We start from the raw sequence: 14456 nt of genomic DNA, 5'->3' as shown, positions 1-14456 counted from the left end.
CTCTGCGCCTAGATGCTCGTTCCCAGAGCCCGCCGTCACCCCCCTTGCAGAGCCAGAAGTCAGAAGACAGGTGAATAGAAGTAGATCAGAAGACTTCAGTGACGGCTTTGAGGTACCGCACAGCGATCGCACGCTGCGCGCCATGCTCCCACTACACAGCGGCACTACAGGCTGTAGGGCGCGGGGGGCGGGGCGCTCTGGGCAGCATATCTAGCCTCAATAACTACCTGGCAAGAGCGGACTAAGTGCCAGGGCACTGTCCGGACCCCCGCCAGTCTAAAATTTTTAGAAAAAGAGCGGGTCTGAAGCGCGCCATTACGGGGGCGGAGCTTAGCCCTCACAGCACACAGCCCGGCGCGATTTTCTCTACACAAGGCTGCAGAGACGCTGGTCCTTCCTCACACTGCTGTACAAGTAACAGGCTGCAAAACGGGGGGGGGGGGGGGGGGCACAGTTATTTTGGTGCATTGTATGTAACTTATAAAAGCGCTGCAGGTCTGGGACATTTTCTGTGGTGTTTTCAGACCAGGATTGGGCGCTGGGGTGTTAGCTGGCAATAACTCCCTCTGTGTCTCTCTGACAGGCTTTACTGTGAGTCTGTCCCCTATAGGCCCAGTGTGTCTGCGTGTGTTGGGTGCACGTGTGTTGGCATGTCTGAGGTGGAGTGCTCTTCCCAGGAGGAGACTACGTTAGGGACACAAACAGCTGTGGGAGTGACCCTGTCGGCACCGCCGACACCTGATTGGGTAAATGTGTTGAGGGCTTTGAATGCTAATGTGGCTCTGATAAATAAGAGATTGGATAAATCTGAGTCTCAGAACCAGGCATGGAAGAAATCCGTAGAGGATTTGTTGTTTCAAGTCCAGACCCCCTCGGGGTCACAAAAACGTTAATTTGCCCAGCTGGCTGACACGGACACCGACACGGACACTGACTCAAGTGTCGACTATAGTGATGCCAGATTAGATCCAAAACTGGCAAAGAGCATTCAGTACATGATTGTGGCTATAAAAGATGTATTACATATCACTGAGGACCCTACTGTTCCTGATACTAGGATCTGTATGTGTAAAGGAAAGAAAACTGAGGTAACGTTTCCTCCCTCTCATGAACTGAACACACTTTGTGAAATTTGGGAAAATCCTGGCAAAAGGTTTCAGATTCCCAAAAGGATTCCAGTGGCGTATCCGTTTCCCTCTGGGGATAGGGAAAAATGGGAGTCACCCCACATTGTGGACAAAGCTCTATCTCGGCTGTCCAAAAAGGTGGCTCTTCTGTCCCCTGACACGGCAGCCCTAAAGGATTCTGCGGATCGTAGACAGGAAAATACATTAAAATCCATTTATGTCACCACGGGTATGCTACTCAGACCAACCATTGCATCTGCGTGGGTGAGTTGTGCTATCGTAAAAAAATGGGCAGATAACTTATCATCTGAAATGGATACCCTAGATAGGGATAGCATTCTTTTGACACTAGGTCATATCAGGGACGCTGCAGTCTACCTAAAGGAAGCTGCGAGGGATTTTGGCCTCTAGGGATCAAGGGCCAATGCCATGGCAGTCTCAGCTAGGAGAGCATTGTGGATTCATCAATGGAACGCTGATGCTGACTCTAAGAAAGCTATGGAGTCTCTACCGTATAAAGGTGGTGTATTGTTTGGTGACTCGCTGATTTGGTATCTACGGCTACCGCGGGTAAGTCATCATTTTTACCTTATGTGCCTGCACCACAAAAGAAACACCACTATCAGATGCAGTCCTTTCGGCACAATAAATACAGAAAAGGCCGAGGGTCTTCCTTCCTTGCTAATAGAGGAAAGGGAAAAGGGAAAAGATCACCAGACGTGGCCAGTTCCCAGGAATAGAAGTCCTCCCCGGCTTCTGCCAAATCCACCGCATGACGCTGGGCTCCTCTGCGGGAGTCCGCACCAGTGGGGGCACATCTCAAGCTCTTCAGTCAGTTCTGGGCTCGGTCGGCCCTAGACCCATGGGTTTTAGAAATAGTGTCCCAGGGGTACAAACTGGAGTTTCAAGACGTTCCCCCTCACCGATTTTTCAAATCGGCCTTACCAGCTTCACTTCCGGACAGGGAGGTGGTATGCGCCGCAATACAAAAATTGTGTCACAATCAAGTCATTTTCAGGGTTCCCCCGTCGCAACAGGGAGAAGGCTTTTACTCGAGCCTGTTCGTGGTCCCGAAGCCAGACGGCTCAGTCAGACCAATCCTGAACCTCAAATCCCTAAATTTCTACCTAAGGAAATTCAAATTCAAGATGGAATCTCTCCGGGCAGTGATCTCCAGTCCGGAGGAGGGGGATTTTATGGTGTCGGTAGACATAAAGGATGCCTACTTACATGATTCCATTTATCCTCCACATCAGGCTTACCTGAGGTTTGCAGTTCAGTATTGTCTTTACCAATTTCAGACATTGCCGTTTGGTCTGTCCACGGCTCCGAGTATTATCACCAAAGTAATGGCCGAAATGATGGTTCTCCTGCGCAAGCAAGGGGTCACAATTATCCCGTACTTGGACGATCTCCTGATAAAGGCGAGGTACAAGGACCAATTACTGCAGAATATTACGCTCTCCCTGACAATTCTGCAGCAACATGGTTGGCTCCTAAACTTGCCAAAATCACAGTTGGTGCCGACGAGACAGCTGTCGTTTTTGGGAATGATTCTGGACACAGAATTACAGAGAGTTTTTCTTCCAGTAGAAAAGGCGCTGGAAATTCAGAACCTGGTCAAACAAATTCTGAAACCAGCAAAAGTATCGATCCATCAATGCACTCGGTTGCTGGGGAAGATGGTGGCGGCCTACGAGGCCATTCAGTTTGGCAGATTCCATGCCAGAGTGTTTCAGTGGGACCTGTTGGACAAGTGGTCCGGGTCCCATCTGCACATGCACCGAAGGATAATCCTGTCTTCCAGGACCAGAATCTGGCTCCTGTGGTGGCTGCACAGCTCTCACATCCTAGAGGGACGCAGGTTCGGGATCCAGGACTGGATCTTAGTGACCACGGATGCGAGTCTCTGAGGCTGGGGAGCAGTCACGCAGGGGGAAAGCTTCCAGGGACAACTGGGAAGCAGACTTCCTCAGCAGACACGATTTCCATCCAGGAGAGTGGGGTCTTCATCGAGGGGTCTTTGCAGAAGTGACAAGTCTTTGGGGTATTCCTCAAATAGACATGATGGCGTCTCGCCTCAACAAGAAGCTTCAGAGATATTGTTCCAGGTCGAGAGCCCCTCAAGCAATAGCAGTGGACGACCTAGTGACACCGTGGGTGTTTCGGTCGGTGTACGTGTTTCCTCCACTTCCACTCATTCCAAAAGTGATAAAGATCATAAGAAGAACAAAGGTTCAAGAGATTCTCATTGTTCCAGACTTATGATGAGCGGATTCGGTTTTACTCGGATTTACTCGGTTCTCAAAACAGCATCTTATTGGCTATTCAAAACACGTGACATCCGTGAACCAATAGAAGGCCGTTTTGAGAACCGAGTTAAAATCCGAGTAAAACCGAATCCGCTCATCTCTATTCCAGACTGGCCAAGGAGGGCTTGGTATTCGGGTCTTCAGGAATTACTCATAGGAGATCTCTGGCCTCTTCCTCTGAAGGAGGATCTGTTACAGCAGGGGCCGTGCGTGTTCCAAGACTTACCGCAACTTCGTTTGATGGCTTGGAGGTTGAACGCAGATCCTAGCCCGAAAGGGTATTCCCAAGGAGGTCATCCCCACTCTTGTTCAGGCCAGGAAAGGAGTATCGTCAAAACATTACCACCGTATTTGGAGAAAATATTGGTGTGAATCCAAGAAGGTTCCTACGGAAGAATTTCAGTTAGGATGTTTTCTCCATTTTCTGCAAACCGGTGTGGATGCGGGCCTAAAGTTGGGCTCCATTAAAGTACAAATTTCAGCCTTTTCTTTTTTTTTCAAAAAACAATTGGCTTCTCTTCCAGAAGTTCAGACCTTTGTGAAAGGCGTGTTGCACATCCAACCTCTCTTTGTGCCCCCTGTGGCACCATGGGATCTTAACGTGGTGTTGAAATTCCTTAAATTTCATTGGTTTGAACCTTTACAAAAGGTGGAGTTGAAATTCCTCACTTGGAAAGTGGTCATGCTGTTGGCCTTGGCATCTGCCAGGCGGGTGTCTGAATTGGCGGCCTTGTCTCACAAGAGCCCTTATTTGATCTTCAATGAAGATAGAGCAGAGTTGAGAACTCGTCAGCAGTTTCCGCCAAAAGTGGTTTCGTCGTTCCACTTAAACCAACCTATTGTGGTGCCAGTGGCTACTGACGCCTTGCTGGAATCAAAGTTTCTTGACGTAGTCAGAGCTTTGAAAATTTATGTGGCCAGAACGGCTCAGTTTAGGAAAACGGAGGCTCTGTTTATCCTGTATGCTCACAACAAAATTGGGGCTCCTGCTTTCAAGCAGACTATTGCGCACTGGATCTGTCATACGATTCAGCAGGCTCATTCTACGGCTGGATTGCCGTTACCAAAATCGGTGAAGGCCCATTCTACCAGAAAGGTGGGCTCGTCCTGGGCAGCGATCTCGGCATTACAACTTTGCAGAGCGGCTACTTGTTTGGGTTCAAACACCTTTGCGAAGTTCTACAAGTTTGATACCATGGCTGATGAGCACCTCATGTTTGGTCAATCGGTGCTGCAGAGTCATCCGCACTCTCCCGCCCGTTCTAGAGCTTTGGTATAAACCCCATGGTTCTTGAAGTGACCCCAGCATCCTCTAGGACGTATGAGAAAATAGGATTTTAATACCTACCGGTAAATCCTTTTCTCTTAGTCCGTAGAGGATGCTGGGCGCCAGTCCCAGGGGTCTATTTACTAAAATTCGTGTTTGAGTTGGTTTGTGTAGTGTTTAAAATAATTTTTTTATCGGGTGCATTTTCATGCAACTTTTTGAAACTATGGGGGTCATTCCGAGTTGTTCGCTCGTTATTTTTTTCTCGCAACGGAGCGATTAGTCGCTAATGCGCATGCGCAATGTCCGCAGTGCGACTGCGCCAAGTAAATTTGCTATGCAGTTAGGTATTTTACTCACGGCATTACGAGGTTTTTTCTTCGTTCTGGTGATCGTAATGTGATTGACAGGAAGTGGGTGTTTCTGGGTGGAAACAGGCCGTTTTATGGGTGTGTGCGAAAAAACGCTACCGTTTCTGGGAAAAACGCTGGAGTGGCTGGAGAAACGGAGGAGTGTCTGGGCGAACGCTGGGTGTGTTTGTGACGTCAAACCAGGAACGACAAGCACTGAACTGATCGCAGATGCCGAGTAAGTCTGGAGCTACTCAGAAACTGCTAAGAAGTGTCTATTCGCAATTCTGCTAATCTTTCGTTCGCAATTTTGATAATCTAAGATTCACTCCCAGTAGGCGGCGGCTTAGTGTGTGCAAAGCTGCTAAAAGCAGCTTGCGAGCGAACAACTCGGAATGAGGGCCTATATACGCTAAGTTACAAAGCAGTCGAGTTTATGGTTTTCGTGTTTTCCGATGTCGATGCCAGTCATTTTTTTTGGCACATTTACGGCCGTCATTGTCGTTTGCGTACGTGTTTTTGTTGTTTTTACTGGTTTATTTTCTATGTTAAACGCGGCAGGGTTATTTATCAACCACGGCCGCATTTTCACTTTTAGTTTCGATTTTCATCCCCGTTCGTGATTGGTTGTGTTTCAGATGTAGGAGTGTCTGTGCGCAACCATATAAATACGCCCCAAACCGTCCGCACCGCACCTCGTGGGTTTAGTTAGTGGTGAGGAGGGAGGTTGTGCTGTGGAGGTTGGTGAGTAGTTGGTTTGGTGAGGAGTTTTTTGGGCGATTTCTGAGTGTAGTATTGTGTTTGAAAGTAGTCTTGTTATTCTTGTGGTCATGTTTTTGTCTAATTTTTTGTCCAAGTTTTTTTTATTTAGAGTCCCTTGTCAGTGTGTGTGTGTGTGTGTGTGTGTGTGTGTGTGTGTGTGTGTATGTGTGTGTGAGAGAGTTGTGCAGTGGTAGTGGAGGAGTGTGTTGTTTATTTGCTTTTTTTCTGTTAATTGTTGAACCACACAATAATGTCTGACTCAGAGGTGGGTGAGGTGGCTGAGGTGAGTGAGGTGGAGGGTGTGAGTGAGGGGGAGGAGGTTGGTCAGGTGGAGGAGGTGAGTGAGAGTGAGGTTAATGAGGTTGAGGAGGTGGGTGAGGTTGCTGCAGCAGCCTCAAGTGACAGTGACAGTGACAGTCAGAGAACTCCGCAGCCACGCACCACTACTAAGACTGGGCGGAATGTAAAGTTTAGTTATGCTGAAAATGTGGCATTGGTGTGGGAGCCGATGAAGTATCAGCGGCAGCTATTTGGGCCTGAGTCCGCCAAGGTGCCAACACGGAAGAAGACGGTGTTGTGGGCGAAAGTTGTTGCTGCTGTAAATAGTGAGGGGGTGGTCAAGCGGACGGAGGACACGTGCCGCAAACGGTACTATGACATAAAGCGGCGTGTCAAGTCTAAAATGGCCAAGGAGGCGAAGTCGTCTCGCAAAACCGGTGGTGGACAGCCCTATATTGCAAGATATCTGGACTATGAGGAGCCCATGAGGAGTTTAATACCTCCTGAAGTAGTGTCTGCAACCCATGTCCGTGATTCCGATCTGCCCAGGAAGGATGGTGAGCATGTGTATTTGTCTTAACATTCTATTACATTACTTCTGTCGTTATTTTTTGGGGAAATGTGTGTGATGTGACGTTGCATATTACTCCCATCTTCATGTGTGCATCAGCAAAGACATTGTTTTGGTTAATGTTTTCTACAAAAGCCAATGTAACATAGGTGGTCATTCCGAGTTGTTCGCTCGGTAATTTTTTTTGCATCGCAGCGATTTTCCGCTTAGTGCGCATGCGCAATGTCCGCACTGCGACTGCGCCAAGTAAATTTGCTATGCAGTTAGGTATTTTACTCACGGTTTTTTCTTCGTTCTGGTGATCGTAATGTGATTGACAGGAAGTGGGTGTTTCTGGGCGGAAACAGGCCGTTTTATGGGCGTGTGGGAAAAACGCTACCGTTTCTGGGAAAAACGCGGGAGTGGCTGGAGAAACGGAGGAGCGTCTGGGCGAACGCTGGGTGTGTTTGTGACGTCAAACCAGGAACGACAAGCACTGAACTGATCGCACTGGCAGAGTAAGTCTCAAGCTACTCAGAAACTGCACAGAGATGTCTTTTCGCAATATTGCGAATCTTTCGTTCGCAATTTTAAGAAGCTAAGATTCACTCCCAGTAGGCGGCGGCTTAGCGTGTGTAAAGCTGCTAAAAGCAGCTTGCGAGCGAACAACTCGGAATGAGGGCCCATAGTACTTTATTGTATGTCATGTGGTTTTTTAACAGTACATTTTCCATGTGTAGTTTGGACTTGGTGTGTCATTGAATTGTCCAGCAATAATGTTTTCCTTTTGCACATTTTACAGTTTGCAAGTTGGTCTATGTTTTTGATTTCAGTTATCCATGTGCAATGTTTGAAAAACAGTGGTTGACATCAGTAGCGGATCTTGCCACGGGCAAGCAGGACTTTTGCCCGGGGTGCCGCACCATGGCAAGATCCGCCACTGCTGTGCCCTCCGCTGCCCGATGTGTCCCCCGGCTGTGTCCCTGTGAAGGGAACTAGACGCTACGCGTCTAGTTTCCCTTCGTGGGGTGGACCTTTGCTGTGCGGTGCGGGATGATGTCATCGCGCACCCCACAGCAAAGGTCCTCTCCACGACGGGAACTAGACGCTACGCGTCTAGTTTCCCTTCGTGGAGAGGACCTTTTGCTGTGCCGTGCGCAATGACGTCATCGCGCACGGCACAGCAAAAGGTCCACCCCACGAAGGGAAACTAGACGCGTAGCGCACCTCTCAGCATTTAAGCAGCACTACTACTGTACAGGGGTGTAACTGACCACGCCCCTGTATTAAGCCACGCCCCCATTCCCTGCCCGGGGCGCAGAGAGGGCTCGAACCGGCCCTGGTTGACATGTTAGAGGCTGGAGTAGAGCAAAGTGGCTTTCAAGCCAGTTACATGTGTAATTTCATTAGTACTGTATATAATCTTGTTTAAGACAAACCCACTATTTTTTGGTTCATTTAGAGTCTGTATTTGTACCCTGACACAACACTGCAGACTTAGTTACCGTACTATTATGATGGTTTTTCTTAATTTTGGTTTGGTTTTTTGCTCATATTGTGCTAATGTGTGTTTGGAGTGCCACATCACAGAGCATTTTCTATATTGCATCTTTCATTAATTACATAACATTTATAAATGAAGATGTCTGTGTTTTGGCTTGTTAGTGTATGTATTAGTAATTGTGGGGCAGATTTATTAAGCCTGGTGTAGTGATAAAGTGGAAGTTGATAAATTACCAACCAATCAGCTCATAACTTCCATGTTACAGGCTGGGTTTGAAAAATGACAGTTAGGAGCTGATTGGCTGGTGCTTTATCACCTTCCACTTTATCACTTCACCAGGCTTAATAAATCTGCCCCTGTGTCCTATGTCTGTGTCCTGTACATTATTTCCTGTGTTGCACTTTCCATAGTGCATATGGCTATTGGCCAATGTGTGTGTTTTTTAAAATATTTTATGGTTTTGTTCTGAAATTATTCCCACATAAATAAGCATCCATTTTTGAAAGATTTAATGTTTATAAACATAATGGGCGGATGTATCAACAATAGCATGAATAAATGAGTTATTTTATTTGTTTCATTATTTACAGTGTTGAAAAAAAGCAGTACTGGTTGGCCTACAGTCACTCCCATGACATCTGATGATGATGATGACGCTGCGGAAGCAGGTAAAGTGTCCATTGTAGTATAGGTTATGTTTGTAAAGGAATGGCCATAACAAAAGTACACTTTAAATCCTAGGTCCATCAAAAGAAGTCTTGAACAGCAGAAGGCGGACTCCTGTAGCACACCAAACAATAATACATGTGGCAACAAAGAAAGCAAGGTTTGATGTCCAATCACAACCACAGCAGTCTACCCCGCCACGAAGATTGTCTACAGTTTCTTCGATCCCACCACTCCAAATTTTGGTCACACCTCCAAGACTCCAACCACACTCCCCTCATCTTGATTGTAAGTAAGAAACTGTAATGATAAAAAAATTAATCATCTCATAATAATCCATTTAATTAGACTAATTAACTCTAAATTCAACAAAATCTGCTATACTTACCGAAAATAAAAAAACATCAAATGGATTCTGAGCAAAATGGCCTTGTCCACATCCAGTAAAGATATGTATGTCCACTTCATCCATACAGCAGCAGATTGTGTGTAAGATGCTGCAACATAAACACATGTGTAAGCTTGGCAAATAGTAAGATTTTTTCAAAAATTTCGCTTATGTGTTTGTACTAACATTGGCACCAACATGCCAAAACACTACTATGTTTCTGTTGAAAAACACCATAAGGCAACACATTATGATTTAAAGTGTGTTTTTATGGTGGAGTATGTCTGATCTACCATACAACTCATGTGCTTGCTTTAAGAATGAAGTAACCAGACACATTTGCCACAAACAGGAATATGTCTGTATTTAAGTTCTGAGTGATGATATGATATGATGATATGCTGGATATCTGAAAGCACCATTTAAATACATGTGTTCCATGTTTATTGTTTTGCTTTAATTTCTCAAACATATGTCTAACTAATGCCAAAATGGTTCTAATTCCAGATTCTAGTACTGGTACCAGCATCCCGACACAACAGCAGCAACACAGTGACATGGGTGAGACAATCATGTTACAAATGCAGCCATTAATCAAAGGAATCAGCCACCCAGCACCTGTATGTACACCACCACAGCAAAGCACTCCACCACCACAACACAGCCCAACAACACCAGTAGCACAAGGCCCTGATCAAGTGTTTTGGGACAGTTGGGCTACACAGCAGGCCACTAATCAAGAATGCCTGCATAGGCAGACCCAAATTTTTGCTAACCTACCATCTCACCTCAGAAGAATCAGCAGAAATATCAGTCGCCAAAATGAACCAACCACCAGAATTGCCAATACCATGGAAATCATGCGTGCAGACATTACACATGTCATGGGCAACTTACAATGCATAATGGAAGAACAGCACAGACAACAGCAAAGCTACATCAACATCTTAGAAAACAATCAAAAGATCAATGAATCTATCACCAGAATTTTAGAAAATCAAAATGCTGCAACACGTGAACTCAATGCCACCCTCACTAGCCTCAATGAAACATTCAGATCCCAGCACCAACAGCAACCAAGCAGCAGTTCTGGTACGACTACTGCTATTCTATCGCCAGTGTCCTCACCACCAAGGCTCTCCACCAAAGCACGCCAACATGACAGTGGTAAAGGCAAAGGCCAGTCCAAGCAGCCAACCCAAAAAAAAAATATAGAGATACCGATTTCTGTATAGAGAAGAAAATAAACACAGTTAGTAAGTGTAGGTTTGTCACAATATATATAACACTTAGCACCTTGTCAATTTGTTGAACATCATTAATTATAAGTGTTACAAACAACAACAGGATTTTTTGCAACACATTTATTCTTTAACATCTTTGTGTTTTTTTGGAGGAGGAAAAAGTTATTTGATCTGCACATTGATCTTAGCATGCAGTGACAATACCACTTGATTTTTTTGTAATCATTACTCTTTCTAGATTCCAATCATTCTCAGATTCTGCAGACAGACTAATTGGCAGCCATGCAGAATGTCTTTAGCATGCACAAACCATACCACTTGATTTTTTTCTAATCATTACTCTTTCTAGATTCCAATCATTCTCAGATTCTGCAGACAGACTAATTGGCAGCCATGCAGAATGTCTTTAGCATGCAGAAACCAGACCACTTGATTTTTTTCTAATCATTACTCTTTCTAGATTCCAATCATTCTCAGATTCTGCAGACAGACTAATTGGCAGCCATGCAGATTCATCCATGACCAATACAACTTACAATGTGAATTTTAACTCTTTTACATTTCTTCTCTAGACGACATTACAAGAATAACACAATTGAGTTGGCTAAAAAGGTCCTAATATGTTGTGAAACAATTTAGATAATTCAGTCCCAAAGTGTATTACATTATTGTTGTGCCATGTTTGCGTGTGTTAAAAATGAGTAATCAGATTCTTACACATGATGCAGAAACAAAGAAATTGTAAATATTTTAATGTGCAAAAATAATGTGTCTAATAATGGATATATGTTGAAAACTGTGTATTGACTTACAAATCAGCAAGTTTACTCCAGCAAACATAACGAAATAAATTATTTTGGATGATACTAACTTTGTGTCCCTTAAATACGATGGAGCATCACACATAGGGACACATGTATTCCGCAAGGCTAACATATTATATGTGGAGAAGTGTTACATTAAGACGTTACACACATTCATAAAGTTAAATACTAAAAAAATTACTATGTGGATTATGTGTGCTTTTAATAAATTATCAGGACAAGTTTATTAACACTTATCCAGACTTCATGCATGCCACTCATTATCTGTTGTTTAGAGATTTTAAATAAACACAATACACATGCTACATTTGTTTTGCATAAAGCGAGGGTATGTTTGTATGTCACAAGGAGACAGACACATTCTGAGTAATGGTTTTTAAACGAAAAATGGTTCAACATATATTTAGGCTTACACAACAAATGAAAGAAGCTAACAAAACTTACCGTATTTGCCGGCGTATAAGACGACTTTTTTGCCCTGAAAAACATGCCTCCAAGTGGGGGGGTTGTCTTATACGCCGGGTGCACTTCAGTTGGGATAGACATAGCTGCCATAGTGGCCTTCCGATACTCGCCCGGTGCCCATAGTGGCCTCCCGATGCCCGCCCACCTCATTCTACATACCATCTAGTATCGCGCGGTATCCAGTGCGGCCGCGGCGGGTCACTAGTGCCAATTACAGGGAGATGCAGGGACTGGCCGGAGGCGCTGCAGTCGCATTGTGGCCGTACAATGGTGACAATGACAGGTACTGTAATGGCACTAATACTAATGGCACTCATGTGAAACCGGTAACAATAAATGCACACAGGGGTATACTTTTATACATTTTACAACTTTCTCCTCGCCCCCTCCCCCCTTCTTATGCATACCTTGATAAATACTCCCTATCCAAATCTCTTATCAGGTCATAATATACAGTATGTCACAAATCTGATGTTCTTTTACGTTTTATTTGGTGTGTGGAAGGGGGTAGTCTTATACGGCGAGTATATAACAAACTCTATATTTTGAGTGGAAATGTTGGGGGTCGTCTTATACGCCCAGTCATTTTATACGCCGGCAAATGCGGTACCTTAAAAATAACTATTTATCAGGTCTTGCCTAACCTGCCTCCCTACATCTGTACTCCAAGTATCACCAGATGTCTCTAATTCCTCTTAGATTCCTGATGGCTGCTTTCTTCATCCTCCTCCTCCTCATCAACATGTGGCGGATCTTGTTGCAAACACATGTTATGAAGCAAGCAGCAGCAGAACACAATTTGAGTCACCTTCAAGGGACTATACAACAAAAGGCCACCAGACTTATCCAGACACCGAAACCTAGATTTCAGCACACCAAAACATCTTTCTATCACATTCCGCATGGACTTATGTGCATGATTGTAAATGTGTTCAGCAGGGCTATCAGGTCGGGACAATGGAGTTAGAAGCCAAGAGAAACAGCCATATCCTCCATCACCTGAAAGACAGATATAGTAACGTGATTCATGTTAAGATACAGCAACACTGTATTCGGACAAAGTATACACAGGCATACACATATCAAATTACATACCCAGCAGCCATCCATCTGGCATTTGTCCGTCCTCAAACTTATCAAAGAGGGATGACTGACTGAGAATGAAGGCGTCATGGCAGCCCCCAGGGTAACCAGCAACAACACTCATTATTTTGAGTTTTGCATCACAAACCACCTGCACATTTGTGGAGTGCTCTAGATGACAATTAGTATAGATGTGCTGCCTGCCCCTAAGTGGCCTCAGCTGAATGTGTTTGCAATCTATAGCTCCCAGCACATTGGGCATGCCAGCAAGTTCATAGAAATCTACCCTGACGGCATGCCACTGAGACTCCTGGGTAGGGAAGCAGATTGAGGCATCGATGTGGGGCTGCAAAACAGCCAACACCTGTGTGTATATTTGATAGAAAATAAAACATGATATTTTAGGACAGAACTGGCCACTGAGAGTAATTAAAAACAACCAAAAACAGAGGAGGTAGTTAGGTATACATCACCTGTGTTAATATTCTAGAAAATGTGGGCTGTGAGATTCCTATGACATCCCCAGACACAGCCTGAAAGCTGCCAGTAGCCATAAAGTGCAACACAGCCAGGAGTTTGTGCAGGCCTGAGATAGGGCGAGAGCGTTCTGTCTCAGGATCTAGGCCCAGTTTGACAAGGTCATACAGACGGAAAATGTTGTTATGATTTAGACGGAACATCTGTATGACCCTATCATCGGACAATGCGTTCAAGTTTAAATGCCCCCTAAAAAAAACGAGGCCTGCGCAGCCTCCGCTGAACCTGTACAACCTGCTGACCATGTTCAGTTTCTTGGCCCTGGTTACTTACAGGCTGATGTCTGAGTCTGAGGAATCCCACAGCACACAAAAGATCACTGGCCCACAGTCTTGCTGCCATTGTGTAGGTTGTTTGAAATGGGCCTAAGATCCTTTTATAGGCATTCTAATTCAGGTGTGAATGATTTGTAAGTGGCAACACATGTAAACACGCCTGAAAAAAGCAGGTCTATTTTTTTGCCGCTTTTTTTAACGAATCGCAAAAAAATCTGACCGCAATTGAGCACTCAGAGACTAACACCCAAATACGAATGAATAGTGAATACCCGTGTTGTATGAAATAACAGCCGCGTTTGACCGATGGTCTATTCATTTGTATTTCTGAACTTTGCTGTTAAAACTATTATGAATAGCCAAAACGCTGCCGAGATTTGTGCTTAGTGAATTCCCGTGTTGGGACTTACAAAAAAAAACACAAATCGGACAAACTCGGATTAATAGTAAATATAGGCCCCAGTGCGTACTGTATCTGCAGTTATTAGTTGTGGTTACACACATGTTGCGTTACGTTTATAGTCAGCCTGTTGCTGATGTTGTTCATGCCGTTGACTTGCGTTGTGTTGAATGCCATGTTGTACGGTGTGCTTGAGGTGTGAGCTGGTCTGTATCTCACCTTAGTTTAACAATAAATCCTTTTCCTCGAAATGTCCATCTCCCTGGGCACAGTTCCTATAACTGGAGTCTGGAGGAGGGGCATAGAGGGAGGAGCCAGTTCACACCCCTTTGAAAGTCTTAAAGTGCCCATGTCTCCTGCGGATCCTGTCTATACCCCATGGTTCTTGAAGTGACCCCAGCATCCTCTACGGACTAAGAGAAA

The 14456-nt window shown here is 44.9% G+C and overlaps 1 protein-coding gene across 2 annotated transcripts in view; it reads left to right on the top strand.

The window, feature by feature from the left end:
* The window catches only part of LOC134948702 (bromodomain-containing protein 4-like), a 49846-nt gene extending 38545 nt beyond the window's left edge, over positions 1-11301 (top strand). For both annotated transcript variants that reach the window (XM_063936873.1, XM_063936872.1), the window contains 3 exons: positions 8742-8819; positions 8893-9105; positions 9713-11301. In XM_063936873.1, the coding sequence (XP_063792943.1) occupies positions 8783-8819; positions 8893-9105; positions 9713-10440 (978 nt within the window). In that variant the 5' untranslated portion in view covers positions 8742-8782 and the 3' untranslated portion in view covers positions 10441-11301. The remainder of the gene's footprint in view (positions 1-8741; positions 8820-8892; positions 9106-9712) is intronic.
* Positions 11302-14456: the final 3155 nt, after the last annotated feature.

This window comes from Pseudophryne corroboree, chromosome 8, assembly GCF_028390025.1.
Source record: "Pseudophryne corroboree isolate aPseCor3 chromosome 8, aPseCor3.hap2, whole genome shotgun sequence".
Classification (NCBI taxonomy): Eukaryota; Metazoa; Chordata; class Amphibia; order Anura; family Myobatrachidae; genus Pseudophryne; species Pseudophryne corroboree.
This window is presented reverse-complemented; position numbering and strand designations above follow the sequence as displayed.